Source organism: Chiloscyllium plagiosum, unplaced genomic scaffold (assembly GCF_037043375.1).
Source record: "Chiloscyllium plagiosum isolate Xiang-an unplaced genomic scaffold, Cpla_swu_hap1 HiC_scaffold_35, whole genome shotgun sequence".
NCBI classification, from domain to species: domain Eukaryota; kingdom Metazoa; phylum Chordata; class Chondrichthyes; order Orectolobiformes; family Hemiscylliidae; genus Chiloscyllium; species Chiloscyllium plagiosum.
Window position 1 is genome coordinate 39,140,562 of NW_028270173.1, and position 18,848 is coordinate 39,159,409.

General features: G+C 53.2%; 1 protein-coding gene across 2 annotated transcripts; it reads right to left on the reverse strand.

Annotated features, from left to right (window-relative positions):
* Positions 1–7,320: 7,320 nt before the first annotated feature.
* On the reverse strand, positions 7,321–16,853 carry LOC122548573 (zinc-binding protein A33-like). Of its 2 annotated transcripts, XM_043687413.2 has the most exons (6): positions 16,458–16,853; positions 15,526–15,621; positions 14,814–15,047; positions 13,318–13,334; positions 13,120–13,232; positions 7,321–8,064 (listed from the first exon to the last, which is right to left on the reverse strand). In XM_043687413.2, exons 1-6 carry the CDS (start codon positions 16,851–16,853, stop codon positions 7,523–7,525), a joined length of 1,398 nt encoding a protein of 465 aa, XP_043543348.2. In that variant the 3' UTR covers positions 7,321–7,522. The 2 variants fall into 2 exon arrangements, with proteins under 2 accessions (XP_043543348.2, XP_087835652.1); XM_087979526.1 differs by lacking the exons at positions 13,318–13,334; positions 15,526–15,621; positions 16,458–16,853 and adding an exon at positions 14,227–14,279 and having other exon boundaries at positions 13,120–13,243; positions 14,837–14,999.
* Between the last annotated feature and the right edge of the window lie 1,995 nt (positions 16,854–18,848).

Consider the following 18,848-nt stretch of genomic DNA (forward strand, 5'->3'; position numbering starts at 1 on the left):
ACAGTAACATCACAATGGGGGGTCAGGCTGGTATGAAGGGGCAGATACAGTAACACAATGGGGGGTCAGGCGGGTGTGAAGGGGCAGATACAGTATCACAATGGGGGGTCAGGCTGGTATGAAGGGGCAGATACAGTAACACAATGGGGGGTCAGGCAGGTGTGAAGGGGCAGATACAGTAACATCACAATGGGGGGTCAGGCGGGTGTGAAGGGGCAGATACAGTAACATCACAATGGGGGGGTGAGGCTGGTATGAAGGGGCAGATACAGTAACACAATGGGGGGTCAGGCGGGTGTGAAGGGGCAGATACAGTATCACAATGGGGGGTCAGGCGGGTGTGAAGGGGCAGATACAGTAACATCACAATGGGGGGTCAGGCTGGTATGAAGGGGCAGATACAGTAACATCACAATGGGGGGTCAGGCTGGTGTGAAGGGGCAGATACAGTAACACAATGGGGGTCAGGCTGGTGTGAAGGGGCAGATACAGTAACACAATGGGGGGTCAGGCTGGTGTGAAGGGGCAGATACAGTAACACAATGGGGGGTCAGGCTGGTGTGAAGGGGCAGATACAGTAACACAATGGGGGGTCAGGCGGGTGTGAAGGGGCAGATACAGTAACATCACAATGGGGGGTCAGGCTGGTGTGAAGGGGCAGATACAGTGACACAATGGGGGTCAGGCTGGTGTGAAGGGGCAGATACAGTAACACAATGGGGGGTCAGGCGGGTGTGAAGGGGCAGATACAGTAACATCACAATGGGGGGTCAGGCGGGTGTGAAGGGGCAGATACAGTAACATCACAATGGGGGGGTGAGGCTGGTATGAAGGGGCAGATACAGTAACACAATGGGGGGTCAGGCGGGTGTGAAGGGGCAGATACAGTAACATCACAATGGGGGGTCAGGCTGGTGAAGGGGCAGATACAGTAACATCACAATGGGGGGTCAGGCGGGTGTGAAGGGGCAGATACAGTAACATCACAATGGGGGGTCAGGCTGGTGTGAAGGGGCAGATACAGTAACATCACAATGGGGGGTCAGGCTGGTGTGAAGGGGCAGATACAGTAACATCACAATGGGGGGTCAGGCTGGTGTGAAGGGGCAGATACAGTAACACAATGGGGGTCAGGCTGGTGTGAAGGGGCAGATACAGTAACACAATGGGGGGGTCAGGCTGGTGTGAAGGGGCAGATACAGTAACATCACAATGGGGGGTCAGGCTGGTGTGAAGGGGCAGATACAGTAACATCACAATGGGGGGTCAGGCTGGTGTGAAGGGGCAGATACAGTATCACAATGGGGGGTCAGGCTGGTGTGAAGGGGCAGATACAGTATCACAATGGGGGGTCAGGCGGGTGTGAAGGGGCAGATACAGTAACATCACAATGGGGGGTCAGGCTGGTGTGAAGGGGCAGATACAGTATCACAATGGGGGTCAGGCTGGTGTGAAGGGGCAGATACAGTATCACAATGGGGGGTCAGGCTGGTGTGAAGGGGCAGATACAGTAACATCACAATGGGGGGTCAGGCTGGTGTGAAGGGGCAGATACAGTAACATCACAATGGGGGGTCAGGCTGGTGTGAAGGGGCAGATACAGTAACACAATGGGGGTCAGGCTGGTGTGAAGGGGCAGATACAGTAACATCACAATGGGGGGTCAGGCTGGTGTGAAGAGGCAGATACAGTATCACAATGGGGGGTGAGGCTGGTGTGAAGGGGCAGATACAGTAACATCACAATGGGGGGTCAGGCTGGTGTGAAGGGGCAGATATGGTAACATCACAATGGGGGGTCAGGCTGGTGTGAAGAGGCAGATACAGTAACATCACAATGGGGGGTCAGGCTGGTGTGAAGGGGCAGATACAGTAACATCACAATGGGGGGTCAGGCTGGTGTGAAGGGGCAGATACAGTAACACAATGGGGGTCAGGCTGGTGTGAAGGGGCAGATACAGTAACATCACAATGGGGGGTCAGGCTGGTATGAAGGGGCAGATACAGTAACATCACAATGGGGGGTCAGGCTGGTGTGAAGGGGCAGATACAGTAACACAATGGGGGTCAGGCTGGTGTGAAGAGGCAGATACAGTATCACAATGGGGGGTCAGGCTGGTGTGAAGGGGCAGATACAGTAACACAATGGGGGTCAGGCTGGTGTGAAGGGGCAGATACAGTATCACAATGGGGGGTCAGGCTGGTGTGAAGGGGCAGATACAGTAACACAATGGGGGGTCAGGCTGGTGTGAAGGGGCAGATACAGTAACACAATGGGGGTCAGGCTGGTGTGAAGAGGCAGATACAGTATCACAATGGGGGGTCAGGCTGGTGTGAAGGGGCAGATACAGTAACACAATGGGGGGGTCAGGCTGGTGTGAAGGGGCAGATACAGTAACATCACAATGGGGGGTCAGGCTGGTGTGAAGGGGCAGATACAGTAACATCACAATGGGGGGTCAGGCTGGTGTGAAGGGGCAGATACAGTAACACAATGGGGGGGTCAGGCTGGTGTGAAGGGGCAGATACAGTAACATCACAATGGGGGGTCAGGCTGGTGTGAAGAGGCAGATACAGTAACATCACAATGGGGGGTCAGGCTGGTGTGAAGAGGCAGATACAGTAACATCACAATGGGGGTCAGGCTGGTGTGAAGGGGCAGATACAGTAACATCACAATGGGGGGGTCAGGCTGGTGTGAAGGGGCAGATACAGTAACATCACAATGGGGGGTCAGGCTGGTGTGAAGGGGCAGATACAGTAACATCACAATGGGGGGTCAGGCTGGTGTGAAGGGGCAGATACAGTAACATCACAATGGGGGGTCAGGCTGGTGTGAAGGGGCAGATACAGTAACATCACAATGGGGGGTCAGGCTGGTGTGAAGGGGCAGATACAGTAACATCACAATGGGGGGTCAGGCTGGTGTGAAGAGGCAGATACAGTAACATCACAATGGGGGGGTCAGGCTGGTGAAGGGGCAGATACAGTAACACAATGGGGGGTCAGGCTGGTGTGAAGGGGCAGATACAGTAACACAATGGGGGGGTCAGGCTGGTGTGAAGGGGCAGATACAGTATCACAATGGGGGGTCAGGCTGGTGTGAAGGGGCAGATACAGTAACATCACAATGGGGGGTCAGGCTGGTGTGAAGGGGCAGATACAGTAACACAATGGGGGTCAGGCTGGTGTGAAGGGGCAGATACAGTAACATCACAATGGGGGGTCAGGCTGGTATGAAGGGGCAGATACAGTAACATCACAATGGGGGGTCAGGCTGGTGTGAAGGGGCAGATACAGTAACACAATGGGGGTCAGGCTGGTGTGAAGAGGCAGATACAGTATCACAATGGGGGGTCAGGCTGGTGTGAAGGGGCAGATACAGTAACACAATGGGGGTCAGGCTGGTGTGAAGGGGCAGATACAGTATCACAATGGGGGGTCAGGCTGGTGTGAAGGGGCAGATACAGTAACACAATGGGGGGTCAGGCTGGTGTGAAGGGGCAGATACAGTAACACAATGGGGGTCAGGCTGGTGTGAAGAGGCAGATACAGTATCACAATGGGGGGTCAGGCTGGTGTGAAGGGGCAGATACAGTAACACAATGGGGGGGTCAGGCTGGTGTGAAGGGGCAGATACAGTAACATCACAATGGGGGGTCAGGCTGGTGTGAAGGGGCAGATACAGTAACATCACAATGGGGGGTCAGGCTGGTGTGAAGGGGCAGATACAGTAACACAATGGGGGGGTCAGGCTGGTGTGAAGGGGCAGATACAGTAACATCACAATGGGGGGTCAGGCTGGTGTGAAGGGGCAGATACAGTAACATCACAATGGGGGGTCAGGCTGGTGTGAAGAGGCAGATACAGTAACATCACAATGGGGGGTCAGGCTGGTGTGAAGAGGCAGATACAGTAACATCACAATGGGGGTCAGGCTGGTGTGAAGGGGCAGATACAGTAACATCACAATGGGGGGGTCAGGCTGGTGTGAAGGGGCAGATACAGTAACATCACAATGGGGGGTCAGGCTGGTGTGAAGGGGCAGATACAGTAACATCACAATGGGGGGTCAGGCTGGTGTGAAGGGGCAGATACAGTAACATCACAATGGGGGGTCAGGCTGGTGTGAAGGGGCAGATACAGTAACATCACAATGGGGGGTCAGGCTGGTGTGAAGGGGCAGATACAGTAACATCACAATGGGGGGTCAGGCTGGTGTGAAGAGGCAGATACAGTAACATCACAATGGGGGGGTCAGGCTGGTGAAGGGGCAGATACAGTAACACAATGGGGGGTCAGGCTGGTGTGAAGGGGCAGATACAGTAACACAATGGGGGGGTCAGGCTGGTGTGAAGGGGCAGATACAGTATCACAATGGGGGGTCAGGCTGGTGTGAAGGGGCAGATACAGTAACATCACAATGGGGGGTCAGGCTGGTGTGAAGGGGCAGATACAGTAACACAATGGGGGTCAGGCTGGTGTGAAGGGGCAGATACAGTAACATCACAATGGGGGTCAGGCTGGTGTGAAGAGGCAGATACAGTAACATCACAATGGGGGGTCAGGCTGGTGTGAAGGGGCAGATACAGTAACACAATGGGGGGTCAGGCTGGTGTGAAGGGGCAGATACAGTAACACAATGGGGGGTCAGGCTGGTGTGAAGGGGCAGATACAGTAACATCACAATGGGGGGTCAGGCTGGTGTGAAGGGGCAGATACAGTAACACAATGGGGGGTCAGGCTGGTGTGAAGGGGCAGATACAGTAACACAATGGGGGGTCAGGCTGGTGTGAAGGGGCAGATACAGTAACATCACAATGGGGGGTCAGGCTGGTGTGAAGGGGCAGATACAGTAACATCACAATGGGGGGTCAGGCTGGTGTGAAGGGGCAGATACAGTAACACAATGGGGGGTCAGGCTGGTGTGAAGGGGCAGATACAGTAACACAATGGGGGGGTCAGGCTGGTGTGAAGGGGCAGATACAGTAACATCACAATGGGGGGTCAGGCTGGTGTGAAGAGGCAGATACAGTAACATCACAATGGGGGGTCAGGCTGGTGTGAAGGGGCAGATACAGTAACATCACAATGGGGGGTCAGGCTGGTGTGAAGGGGCAGATACAGTAACACAATGGGGGGGTCAGGCTGGTGTGAAGGGGCAGATACAGTAACACAATGGGGGGTCAGGCTGGTGTGAAGGGGCAGATACAGTAACACAATGGGGGGTCAGGCTGGTGTGAAGGGGCAGATACAGTAACACAATGGGGGGGTCAGGCTGGTGTGAAGGGGCAGATACAGTAACATCACAATGGGGGGTCAGGCTGGTGTGAAGGGGCAGATACAGTAACACAATGGGGGGTCAGGCTGGTGTGAAGGGGCAGATACAGTAACACAATGGGGGGTCAGGCTGGTGTGAAGGGGCAGATACAGTAACACAATGGGGGGGGTCAGGCTGGTGTGAAGGGGCAGATACAGTAACATCACAATGGGGGGTCAGGCTGGTGTGAAGGGGCAGATACAGTAACACAATGGGGGGTCAGGCTGGTGTGAAGGGGCAGATACAGTAACACAATGGGGGGGTCAGGCTGGTGTGAAGGGGCAGATACAGTATCACAATGGGGGGTCAGGCTGGTATGAAGAGGCAGATACAGTATCACAATGGGGGGTCAGGCTGGTGTGAAGGGGCAGATACAGTAACATCACAATGGGGGGTCAGGCTGGTGTGAAGGGGCAGATACAGTAACATCACAATGGGGGGTCAGGCTGGTGTGAAGGGGCAGATACAGTAACACAATGGGGGTCAGGCTGGTGTGAAGGGGCAGATACAGTAACATCACAATGGGGGGTCAGGCTGGTGTGAAGGGGCAGATACAGTAACACAATGGGGGTCAGGCTGGTGTGAAGAGGCAGATACAGTATCACAATGGGGGGTCAGGCTGGTGTGAAGAGGCAGATACAGTATCACAATGGGGGGTCAGGCTGGTATGAAGGGGCAGATACAGTAACACAATGGGGGGTCAGGCTGGTGTGAAGAGGCAGATACAGTATCACAATGGGGGGTCAGGCTGGTATGAAGGGGCAGATACAGTAACACAATGGGGGTCAGGCTGGTGTGAAGGGGCAGATACAGTAACATCACAATGGGGGGTCAGGCTGGTGTGAAGAGGCAGATACAGTAACATCACAATGGGGGGGTCAGGCTGGTGTGAAGGGGCAGATACAGTAACATCACAATGGGGGGTCAGGCTGGTGTGAAGGGGCAGATACAGTATCACAATGGGGGGTCAGGCTGGTGTGAAGGGGCAGATACAGTAACATCACAATGGGGGGTCAGGCTGGTGTGAAGAGGCAGATACAGTAACATCACAATGGGGGGGTCAGGCTGGTGTGAAGGGGCAGATACAGTATCACAATGGGGGGGTCAGGCTGGTGTGAAGGGGCAGATACAGTAACATCACAATGGGGGGTCAGGCTGGTGTGAAGGGGCAGATACAGTAACATCACAATGGGGGGTCAGGCTGGTGTGAAGGGGCAGATACAGTAACACAATGGGGGGTCAGGCTGGTGTGAAGGGGCAGATACAGTAACAATGGGGGGTCAGGCTGGTGTGAAGGGGCAGATACAGTAACATCACAATGGGGGGTCAGGCTGGTGTGAAGGGGCAGATACAGTAACATCACAATGGGGGGTCAGGCTGGTGTGAAGGGGCAGATACAGTAACATCACAATGGGGGGTCAGGCTGGTGTGAAGAGGCAGATACAGTATCACAATGGGGGGTCAGGCTGGTGTGAAGAGGCAGATACAGTATCACAATGGGGGGTCAGGCTGGTGTGAAGGGGCAGATACAGTAACACAATGGGGGTCAGGCTGGTGTGAAGGGGCAGATACAGTAACATCACAATGGGGGGGTCAGGCTGGTGTGAAGGGGCAGATACAGTAACATCGCAATGGGGGGTCAGGCTGGTGTGAAGGGGCAGATACAGTAACATCACAATGGGGGGTCAGGCTGGTGTGAAGAGGCAGATACAGTAACACAATGGGGGGTCAGGCTGGTATGAAGGGGCAGATACAGTAACAATGGGGGGTCAGGCGGGTGTGAAGGGGCAGATACAGTAACACAATGGGGGGTCAGGCTGGTGAAGGGGCAGATATGGTAACATCACAATGGGGGGTCAGGCTGGTGAAGGGGCAGATATGGTAACATCACAATGGGGGGGTCAGGCTGGTGTGAAGGGGCAGATACAGTAACACAATGGGGGGTCAGGCTGGTGAAGGGGCAGATATGGTAACATCACAATGGGGATCAGGCTGGTGAAGGGGCAGATATGGTAACATCACAATGGGGGTCAGGCTGGTGAAGGGGCAGATATGGTAACATCACAATGGGGGGTCAGGCTGGTGAAAGGCAGCAGATAAGGTAGCATCACGATGGAGGGAGGGGAGGGTCAGGCTGATGAGGTAAGGCAGACCCACAACCACGTGGAGGTTCTGCCAAGGTAGGGGGCGGTGCTGGTGGAGGTTACAGCTTTGGCGTGCACAGCCGGATGCCCTCAGCGTTGCCGGGACAGCTGGTCAGGTAGGGGCTGAAGTAGGGGAAGAGGCGCTCTCTGAAGGTGTCCCTGAAGGTGTACAGGTGGCTCATGTCATCAGCGTTGTAGAAGGAGACCTGGCCGCCCTCGAAGTCCAGGTAGACGCCCACCTTCCTGGGCTGGGCGCTGGGGGCCAGTGGCACGGCTGGCCAATCCAGGGCCTTGTACTGGTCGCCATCCCGCAGCCACAGCGTCCAGTAGCCGTCCACCGGTGACAGGGTGATGCGGCCTTTCCTGCGCACCGTCTCACGGGCCACGCCCAGGTCCCAGGCCGTCTTGGTGCCCACCTCCACCTCCCAGTAGTGCCTGCCCGACTGGAAGCCCTGTGCCGCCAGGATGTTGACACATGGCCCGAAGCGCTCCGGCCCCTGCGGCTGCTGGTTGCTGTCGGTCAGCCGGACGTGGGTCAGGTCCTCGGACACCAGGAGGCGCTGGTGGGCCGAGCCCCGGTCCAGCGTCAGAGCCTCAGGGACTGGGAGAGAGAAAGAGGGGGAAAAAGGACAGAGTCATACAGCATGGAAACAGACCCTTCGGCCCAACTTGTCCAGACTAACCCTAATCCGAAATTAAACCAGACCCACCTGCCTGAGGTTGACCAATACCCCTTAAATTATTTCTTACTTCGTGTAATTATCCAAATGTCTTTGAAACTATCTGCACCCACCACTTTCTCTGGCAGTTCATTCCATGCATGTGAAAAAAGTTGCCCGTCTTGTCTTTTTTTTTAAAAAAGAACTCTCCTCTCACCTTAATGTGGCCCGTAGTCTTGAAACCCTACACCCCTGTGCTTTTATAAACCTCGATAAGGTCACCTCTAAACCTCCTACACTCCAGTGAAAACAGTCCCAGCCTATTTTTAAACTCAAGCTCTCCATTCCCAGCAACATCCTGGTAAATCTTTTCTGAACCCACCTCAGTTTAATATCCTGCCCATAACAGGGCGACCAAAACTTGACAGTATTTCAGAAGCAGACTCACCAATGTCCTGTACAACTTCAACATGACGTCCCTACTCCTACACTGAAGCCCTGAGCAATGAAGACAAGTGTGCTCAGTGCCTTCTTAACCATCCTGTCGATCTGTGACAAACTTCAAAGGATTATGTACCTGAACCCCTAAACCTCTGTTCCACAACATTACCCAGGGCCCTACTTTTATATTTGCTTTATTTTTGTTTTCTTAATTTGTTTTACAAAAATGCGATTCCTCACATTTATACAGATTAAACTCCATCTACCATTCCTCAACCCATACCGCAGACCTTCAAGTGATCTCACTGTCTCTCCTTCCATCCCAGTAAGACGGCGGCTGGTCCAATTTTAACAATAACCTGGAATTAAGAGTCTAATGATCATTGTTGATGGTCAGAAAAACCCCACCTGGTTCCCTAATGTCCTTCAGGGAAGGAAATCTGCCATTTTTACCGGGTCTGGCCTACATGCGACTCCAGACCCACAGCAATGGGGTTGACTTAACTGCTCTCTGGACAATCAGGGATGAACAATAAATGGTGACCTGGCCAGCAACACTTGTCCCATGAATGGTATTTAATAAAAGGTTGGTGATCCCTGTATCACAGCCCAAACTGTGGCCATTCAGCCCATCGTATGGGCAAGGAAAGAACAGGCCCTTGGAGCCTGCTTCCCACCCCCACCCTTCAGTCAGGCCATAGCTGATCAGATTTTAACCTCAACACAACCTTTACTCATCATTAACATCAACAGTACAAGGTGGCGCCACCTGAAGGGCAACTGAGGGATGGGCAGCCAAGCCTCGGGGATGAATGGAAATAAGGGGAACTTGGGGGGGAATGGATTTAAAAAATGGGCGACTGACACATTGTGAACAACCGGCTTTCCGATACACGGGGTACAACAGTTACTCAGCAAGCAGCTCCCTCCTTTACAGGGAAGGCAGAGGAGGAAGCCCCATCGAAACAAAAGATAGGAGAGAGACATCCCCCTCCTTGGGCCCGCACCACCACGGCAGATCATAGAGTGTAATATCCAAATCCTGCAACCACCCAAAATCCCTTCAGCCCCAACAGCTATATCTACCGGCTTGAAAACACAATGTTTCCGCCACCATTTCCTATTGCAGTAGGTTCACCAGCCTCTGAGTGAGGCATATCTCCACACCTCAGTTCTGAAGGGTTTATCCTTAAAATGTGAGCCCTACCTCTGGACTCACCCCATCCTCCCCATCAGGAACACCCTGGTTTATCCTGTCTGGTCCTGTTGGAATATGAGAGAAGTGAGTATAGAAGATCTCAGTATAGAATCTCCGCAGTGTGGTAACAGGCCATTCGGCCCACCAAGTTCACACTGACCCTCCAAACAGCATCCCACCCAGACCCTTGCATTTACCTCTGACTAATGCACCTCACCTCCACATCCCTGGACACTACGGGCAATTTCCCATGGCTAAACCACGGTACATCTTTGGATTATGGGAGGAAACCGGAGCACCCGGAGGAAACCCACGCAGACACAGATTGTGTGGTGTTCTCAGTCGCCCAAGGCTGGGATCGAACCCAGGTCCTTGGGGCTGAGAGACAGCAGTGCTAACCACTGAGCCACCGTACCACCACCTCATTCATCTAAACCCTGGTGAATCCAATCGAACTGACTCAACCTCTCCCACGTCAGTCTTGCTATCCGGGGAAGGAAGAAGAGAGGTCCATAGGCTTCAGCTGGAGAGCAGGACGCTACCTTGACAGTTATAATGGAATGGACACACCCTGAGGCAAAGTACAGTCATCCGTGGCTATCAGTGAGCCGAACTCCACTGTCACTGTTTGTACACTTTGTTCAATTTAATAAAATGCTAAACTGCTGCTATTTGCCAAACTTCATGAACTATCTAAAACATTTGTTACCAATGATCAACTGCCAACACTGGGGGCAGTCAGAAACCACCCCGATTCTAACAGGACAGCGAGCTGACCTTCTGCCTGCAGAATCGACAGGACAGGACAGACAGCACAATCCTGCACTCCCTTAGCAGAGGAGTCCTACATGGAGAGAGTTTTCAGTCAGTCCCAGCTGTCTTATTGTACAGAACAAAGGCTGCCTATTAATAGGCACGCTCATTCACAACATAAAACCGGGGGAATTAGAGAGGGGTATCTAAAGGAGTGTTTGATGGGGACAGTGTAGAGGGAGCTTTACTCTGTATCTAACCCTGTGCTGTCCTGGGGAGTGAGTGAAGGGATGACACAGGGAATTCTCCCTCATACTGAATAGTAGGAACCAAGCCTTTCGGCCCCTCCAGCACACACTGACATCCAACTTTATGCCTATCTCAAGGCCATCACGTTCCTCTCCCCATACCCAAGGAATCTACCTATTTCTTAAACACATTCAGTGACTCTGCCTCCAGAGGTGTCCAGGGTGGAAGACTGCAGAGGTTCACCACTGACGACGCGAAAAACTCTCCCCATCTCAGTCTGAAATATCCTATGTCCTCATTGTGACCCCTTGTTCCAGGTGCTCCACCCTCACCATCCCTGCACCCAATCTGTCCAGCCCTGTCCAAATTCTACAGCTCATTCCTCTGAAATCCAATCAGTGCAGGCTCAGAGAAGCCGATCTCTCCTCATCCGAGAAGCCTGTTGTGCCAAGAATCCACTTGGTGAACCTTCATTGTATTCCATCGACCACAAGGATGGCACTTGCTTGTAAAAGCAGTTTCGGTCTCCAATACCCGAAGTCTGAGTTTACCTATGCAGCTGCAGTAAGACTTGTACTCAAACCCCGTGCACTGAAGGCAGTATCCTTCCAAACTGCTTGCTGCACCTATATGCTCCCTTTCCACTAAGACAGCTCCTAGGTCCCCTTGTACATCAACAATTCTGTGCAGTTTATAGAGTCTTACAGCATGGAAACAGACCCTTCGGTCCATGCCGAACATAATCTCAAACTAAACCAGTCCCACCTGCCTGCTCCTGGCCCATATCCCTCCAAACCTTTCCAAGGCATGTACTTATCCAAGTGCCTTTTGAATGCTATAGCCATACCCTGCCTCCTCTACTTCCTTTGGAAGCTTATTCCATATGGACTACAATGTAAAACAGTGGCTCCATGTCCTTTTTAAAAAAATCTTCCTTCACTTTTAAAAATATGCCCCCTAGTTTTGAAATCCCCCACCCTCAGGGGGAGAAAATGCCACCTGCCACTCACCTTATCTATGTCCTTTGTGATTTTATAAACCTCTAAGGTCACCCCTTGGCCTCCTATACTCACGAAAAAATCCCAGCCTCTCCCTGTAGCTCAAACCTTCCACTCCAGGCCACCCTTGTTTACCCGGATTACCCAACAGTTTGGGTCCCCTTAAGGACTTAATTGTGTCAGGGTCAGTTACAAAGGTGCATTAGATTTATTCCAGAGGTGATAGGAGGTGGGATTGACCAGTTTAGGCCTGTCTCTCCAGGTTTAGAAGGACTGTGTACAAGATGCTCAAAGGGGCTTGGCAAGATGGATGGGGGGGTGGGGGGTGGGGGAAGAGATATTTCGCCTTGTGGGGCGATCTAGAACGAGAGGTCACCGTTTCAGGCTGAAGGGTGGTAGATTTACAACAGACCGGGAGGAATTAGTTCTAAAAGGGTCATGTATCTGTGGAATTCACTACCCCAGAGCGCAGAGGGTGCTGATACATTCAGTAAATTTAAGGAGTTTGATCGATTTTTAATCAGTAACGGGTTGGAGGGTTATGGGGAACAGGCAGAGTAATAGAGTTGAGACCGAAATGAGATGCACCCTGCTTGTATTAAATGGGAGCGGGTTGGAGGGGCTGAATGGCCTATTCCTATTCCTAGCTATGATGTTCTCAACTCCCAATCTATCCCTATTTAAATAATAATGCTTTTTTATATCCCCCTCATACTGAAGTGAACTTCACATTTATCCACCTTCAAGTGCACTTGGTTGGTCACAGCCCATCTAAGTCACCTCATGGCAGTTCCGGAAACAAAATACTGGAAGCAAATTGGGATGCAGAATCAAAGATGATTTAAAGGTTTGACTGGGGGGGGGGGGGGCGCGTGGAGAGGAGGTGCAGGGTGGAGGAGAGGTCAGTGAACAAATTTTACCAAACGGCATACCTACACAGCAGGAGGATGGGAAGGAGTTCTGGAGAAACTCAGCAGGTCTGACAGCATCAGCAGACAGAAACAGTTAACACTTCGAGTCTCCAGTGAGGCTGTTACCTGCTCAGACCTGCTGGGGTTCCTCCCTTTTCAGTTTCAGATTTCTCACATTTGCAGTCATTCCCCTCAATCAGGGAGGGTTTCTGCTGAAGCTGGAGACAGGTCAGCATAAAGATCGTTCCAAGACAGGAAGCTCCACAACAGGGGCTGTTTCTCCATTTTAAAAGCATCTCTGGTGGCTGGGCCAGCATTTACCCCCCGTCCTTCGTTACCCTCGAGGTGGGGAGCTGCTTGCTTGAAACGCTCTTGCTGTCTGTTGGCCCAGTTCGGAATTAAAACCCCATGCCCAAAAAAAATCAATGGAAAAATCTCCCTCTTTACCTGGATTGATGAAGTCCTTCATCTCTTTCCACACTTTGTACTGCAAAGGCCCTTTGAATACTCCCAGAGGCAGGTCTGTCGATGCTTTAGCTGGCAGTGGGATATCGTGGGGCCTGTGGACACACTGATTGGTCATGTTGCCAGAACAGGAACATGCATCTTCGAGGAGAGGGGGATGCTGGGAGATTTGGTACTCACCTTTGCTGGCTCACCTCCTGAAAGATATACATGGAGAGAGATAGAAAGCAGTTGATTTGATCTCATTTCACCAAATCATAGAATCGCTACAGCGTGGAAACAGGCCATTCGGCCCAGAGTCCACATCGACCCACTGAGGAGCGTCCCCACCCATCTCTGCACTTTCCACAACCGAACTACCTAACCTGCGCAGCCCTGAACAGTTTACCATGGCCAGTCCGCGTTAACCTGTGCACCTTTTGGATTATGGGAGGAAACCAGAGCACCCGGAGGAAACCCACGCAGACACGGGGAGAATGTGCAAACTCCACACAGACAGTCGCCCCGAGGCTGGGAATCAAACCCACTGCTGAGGGGCAGTGGTGCTAACCCCTGAACTGCCATGCCAGTCATTAAAGGACTATTGTCACCACCGGTTCAGGAAGGGAGTGCCAAACATTCATGACCCACAAAACGTGACCCGGACTGAGTAGTCCTGGTTTGTGAACATGGGACTCTAGTTCTACATTTCCCCCAGAAAAATAAATATTCTGTCTGCATATACCCTGTCAGTCTCTCCACAGGATTTTATTTACTGTAATCAAGTCACCCCTCTCCCAAACTTCAGTGATACAGACCTAGCCTTTCCTCATAACACAAGCCCACCCATTCTAGCTACAGGTGTGATAAGCCTCTGAACTACCCCCACAGTAACATCATTCACTAAATAAGGACACACGCGCCCCCTCAAGCTCTGCTCAGTATTCTGCACAAATGTGGTCTCACCAGTGAGCTGTATAGCTGAAGGATCATTTTTGTATTCAATCCTCTGAGATAAATGGCAACATTCTGTTAGCTTTCCCAATTGTTTACTCAATGTGCAGACTCCTTTTGTGATTCACGCGTCAGGACAGCCAGATCTCTCTGCACCTCAGAACTCTGCAACCTCTCACCATTTAGATAAAACAGTTTTCCTCTTCTTCCTTCCCAAGTCAGAGTGTGGAGGAGCCGGTGTCAGACTGGGGTGGACAAAGTTAAAAATCAACGCCAGGTTATAGTCCAACAGGTTTATTTGCAAGCACTAGCTTTCAGAGCACTGCTCCTTCATCAGGTGATTGTAGGAGCTAATGCTTCCAAATAAACCTGTTGGACTATAGTCTATATAGACTATAGTCAGGATTCATGACAGACTTTTGCCTGAAACATCGATTTTCCTGCTCCTTGGATGCTGCCTGACCTGCTGTGCTTTTCCAGCACCAATCTGATCTAGACTAATCTCCAGCGTCTGCAGTCCTCCCATTGCCAAGACCCTGAAATCTGCCTTTGACTCATCCCTCCTGAGATGCTCCTTAAAACCCAATCCGATGACCTGGTCTCCGACACCGGATTCCAAAGTCTCCTGAGACACTCTCGGTCTAATTTGGTTTGGCCTGTGAAGGAGTAACTTCAGGACACTACCACAGGGGATTGCGTCCCCAGCGATCACGGTCTGTTGCTGCCCGCGTCTTTCCCCTTACCTTCAGGAACTCGACGTCGTCGCCCTGGGCCTGTTGTTCGGTGAGCTCGGCTAACTGAGCGCTCAGCGATGACAGCCCCAGCTGGACAGTCTGCAGGTTCTCCCGGATCAGCCTCAGAGCGGAGGCCTCGTGTTCCGCCAGCTCCCGGGTCAAACCGGCTTCTCTCTCGCGGAGGAAGCTGTGCATTTGCTCAAACTGCTCCCTGACGTGCACCCGCAGTGACTCCGCATTCTTCTACACAAGGGAAGTTGCAAAGAAATAAGGTGCATTGTATAAAGCACGCATGATAGAAACGAAAAGCTCCAACAGTAAGGAAGCACACAGAACACTTAAAGTTAGCTCTTAAAGCCTTGTTCTACAGCTTTTAGCCATAACCTTGCAGTTCAGACCCTGAAGTGCTGAACTGTAGCTGACAATCATTGTCATAAGCTGTACTGATGTCATTACAGGACTGGTGGGGGGCAGCGATAGCGTCCCTACCTCTGGACCAGGTGATCCAGGTTTACATCCCACCAGAGGTGAGCAGCTGGATCAGAAAATCTTTTGTTAACGCTGCGCAATGCAGACCCCATTTCTCTCCCACTGGGTTACTAAGCTACAGTTGGCCTGCTCACATTGACAGGCTCCAGTATTTCCAACCGGAGACGCAGTCCGTAGGAAGATCGAGCACGATCTCTGACAGGAGAGCGCTGAAAGGTCCCCGGGGGGCTACCTTGACAGTGGAGATCTTGTCCTCCTCTACGCTGAGGAAGGCGGTGAAGGTGCTGGCTTGGTCCTGCAGGGAAGTGATCACCTCCTGCAGCTTCACCTGTGGGAACACAAGGGGGGAGGTGGGTGACCCCAAAGTAAACTGGGAGGCTGTGGGGGAATTGGGGGGGGGGGGGGGGGAAGAGATAGTGAACAGATGGGGGTGGGGGGGGAGAAAGTGAGGTCTGCAGATGCTGGAGATCAAAGTTGAAACTTTATTGCTGGAACAGCACAGCAGGTCAGGCAGCATCCAGGGAACAGGAGATTCGACGTTTCGGGCACAGGCCCTTCTTCAGGAATGAGCAGAGAGTGTTCAGCAGGAGAAGATAAAAGGTAGGGAGGAGGGACTTGGAGGAGGGGTGTTGGAAATGTGATAGGTGGAAAGAGGTCAAGGTGAGGGTGATAGGTCGGAGTAGGATGGAGGCGGAGAGGTCAAGAAGAAGACTGCAGGTCAGGAAGGCGGTGCCGGGCTGGAAGGATTCGGCTGAGACAAGGTGGGGGGAGGGGGGATGAAGAAACTGGTGAAGTCCAAGTTCATCCCCTGTGGTTGGAGGGTTCCCAGTCGGAAGATAAGACGCTCCTCCTCCGACCGTCGCGTTGTTGTGGTTTGGCGGTGGATGAGTCCAATGACCTGCATATCCTCGGTGGAGTGGGAGGGGGAGTTGAAATGCTGTGCTACAGGGTGGTTGGGTTGGTTCGTCCGGGTGGCCCAGAGGTGCTGGGCCAGGGGAAGGGAGGGGAGGGCAAGTGGAGTGGCCAAGGTTGAGGAGGGGGGCTGAGGGGTGAGACAGCTAAGAACAAGGGGGGGGGGGAGAAGAGGGAAAGAGAGAAAGAGAAGAGAGAAGATGTGGGGATGGCAGCCATGGGGGTGAGGGGGGAGTCGAGGTGGGGCAGTACCTTGTAGAATTGCGCAGCCTCCTGGACAGGGCTGGCCTGGTGCTGTTGGTGTTTGGGACTGTCCCGACAGCTCACACAGATCAGCTGCAGGTCAGTGTCACAGAACAGCTTGTAGCGGAGGCCATGCTGCTGGCAGTACAGGCCGGCCAGCGAGCGGGCCTCCTCACTCATCTCCTGCACCACCTGGTTGGGTCGCAGAGGGCCCTCCTGACCCATCGCCTCCCGGCACTCTGGGCACCACCACAGTCCCGGTGCCTGGCGCTGCCAGCACTCCTGCACGCACCGCCGGCAGAAGTTGTGGCCGCAGGGCAGGATGACTGGGTCAGTAAACACCTCCAGGCAGATGGGGCACTGCAACTCCTCGGTGAAGCTGACATGGGCCCAGGCTAGAGCCATGCTGGCTCCCAGTGCCCACCTGCCTGGCACACACTCTGCTCTACCAACCCTACCCACAGGAGTAACTCAGTCAAACAGAGGCCTTCCCCAATAGGAGCCCTTAAAGGTCCCGGCCTAAGCAGGGAGGCGGTGCTCCCTGGCTCCCTGGTTTGATTCCTCAGCCAATCCCTGTGTCCCGTTATTAACGATCACTTAGTATTTCCCCTGCTCCTCATGGGATCCTCCCAACCACCTGAAGTCTCTTTGATTGTTTTTTTTGGTTGGTGAGTGGTTTGCGGGAGGGGAAAGGGTGGTGTACCTGCTGTCCCCAGTCTGCCTGGTCGAGGTAACCATGGCGTTGGATGCTGCTGTTGGAGGAGCCTGAGAAGGTCAATGCAGTGTCCACCTTGTGGACGGTACACACCGCTGTGACTAAGTGTGGGTGTTGGAGGTAGTGGATGGGGTGCAAAAACTCCCCTCCCCTGACCTCTCCACCCCCCGACCTCTTCCCACTTGACCTCTCCCCTTGACCTGACCCCAGAACTCTCCCCTCGACCTGACCCCTGACCTCTCCCCCTTGACCTCTCCCCCACCCTCTGACCCTGACCTCTCCCCCACCCTCTGACCCTGACCTCTCCCCCTTGTCCTCTCCCCCACCCTCTGACCCTGACCTCTCCCCCTCGGCCTCTCCCCCACCCCCTGACCATGACCTCTCCCCCTCGACCTCTCCCCCACTCTCTGACCCGGACCTCTCCCCCTCGACCTCTCCCCCACCCCCTGACCCTGACCTCTCCCCCTCGACCTTTCCCCCACCCTCTGACCATGGCCTCTCCCCGGACCTCTCCTCCACCCTCTGACCCGGACCTCTCCCCCTTGACCTCTCCTCCACCCCCTGACCCGGACCTCTCCCCCTCGACCTCTCCCCCACCCCCTGACCCCGACCTCTCCCCCTCGACCTTTCCTCCACCCTCTGACCGCCTACCTCACCCCGACCCCTCCCTCCACCATCCGCCCCCAACCTGCCACTCTTGACCTCATTTTCTCCCCCTCAACCTTCCCCCCAACCCCCAACAATACCCACTCCCCCCTCAACCTCTCCCGCTTAGCCGAGACCTCTCCCCTTCAACCTCTTCCGCACAACTCGACCCCAACCCCTCCCCTTCCCAATCCCTTCCCCCACCCCACCCCCACACTCCCAGCTTCTCCCGACCCTTGACCTCTCCTACACCTTCCTGCATCTCTGATCACCTCCTCATATTGCATCTCCAAACGGCCTGTGCGCTGCGCAAACTGTGGCCTCTTGACCACCCTGCTGGCTTGTAATCCCAGAAACATTGAAAATAAGGAGCTGCATTAGGCCATCCGGCCCTTCAAGGCTGCTGTGCCATTCGATACGGTCAGGGCTGGCGATACATCGCTGTTCCTGCTCACCACCCCCCGACCCCACCTTCTCATAGAACTAAAACTAACCCCTTCTTCGAAACATTCGATGTTTTGGCCTTGAACCGCTTTCAGTGACAGAGAATCCAGCAGACTGCCCAGTCTGTGGGTGAAGACATTTCTCCCATGTTCTAGCCTGCTCCCATATCCGTAAGCTGTTCCCGCACCCCCCAACAATACTGGATCTGCCGGCCATCAGGAACACCCTTCTTGTATTGAATTGAATTGAATTTATTGTCACACATACCGAGACACAGTGCAGAGCTTTGCTTTGCGAGCAATACAGGCAGATCAGAGTTAATTAGTGTAAATAAGTAAATATAGGTAAACAGTGGCAAAAACAAAAGCACAGGTACAGGCGAATGTTAGGAGTTTGAGAGTCCATTCAGTATTCTAACAACAGTAAGGTAGAAACTGTTTCGAAACCAGTTGGTGCATGTGTTCAGGCTTCTATACCTTCTACCTGATGGTAGAGGTTGTAGAAAAACATTGCCAGGATGGAATGGATCTTTGATAATACTGGCAGCCTTTCCTTGACAGTGGGCCTGGTAGATGGATTCTGTTGATGGGAGATTG

What these genes read in the sequence shown, in the direction of transcription:
- LOC122548573 (XM_043687413.2), bottom strand. Translation starts at nt 16,853, where the DNA reads ATGGCTCTAGCCTGGGCCCATGTCAGCTTCACCGAGGAGTTGCAGTGC. An exon ending in ACAAGATCTCCACTGTCAAG is followed by an intron (nt 15,048 to 15,525) that starts GTAGCCCCCCGG and finishes TCCCTTGTGTAG; the next exon opens with AAGAATGCGGAGTCACTGCG. An exon ending in GAAGGACTTCATCAATCCAG is followed by an intron (nt 8,065 to 13,119) that starts GTAAAGAGGGAG and finishes TCTCTCTCCCAG; the next exon opens with TCCCTGAGGCTCTGACGCTG.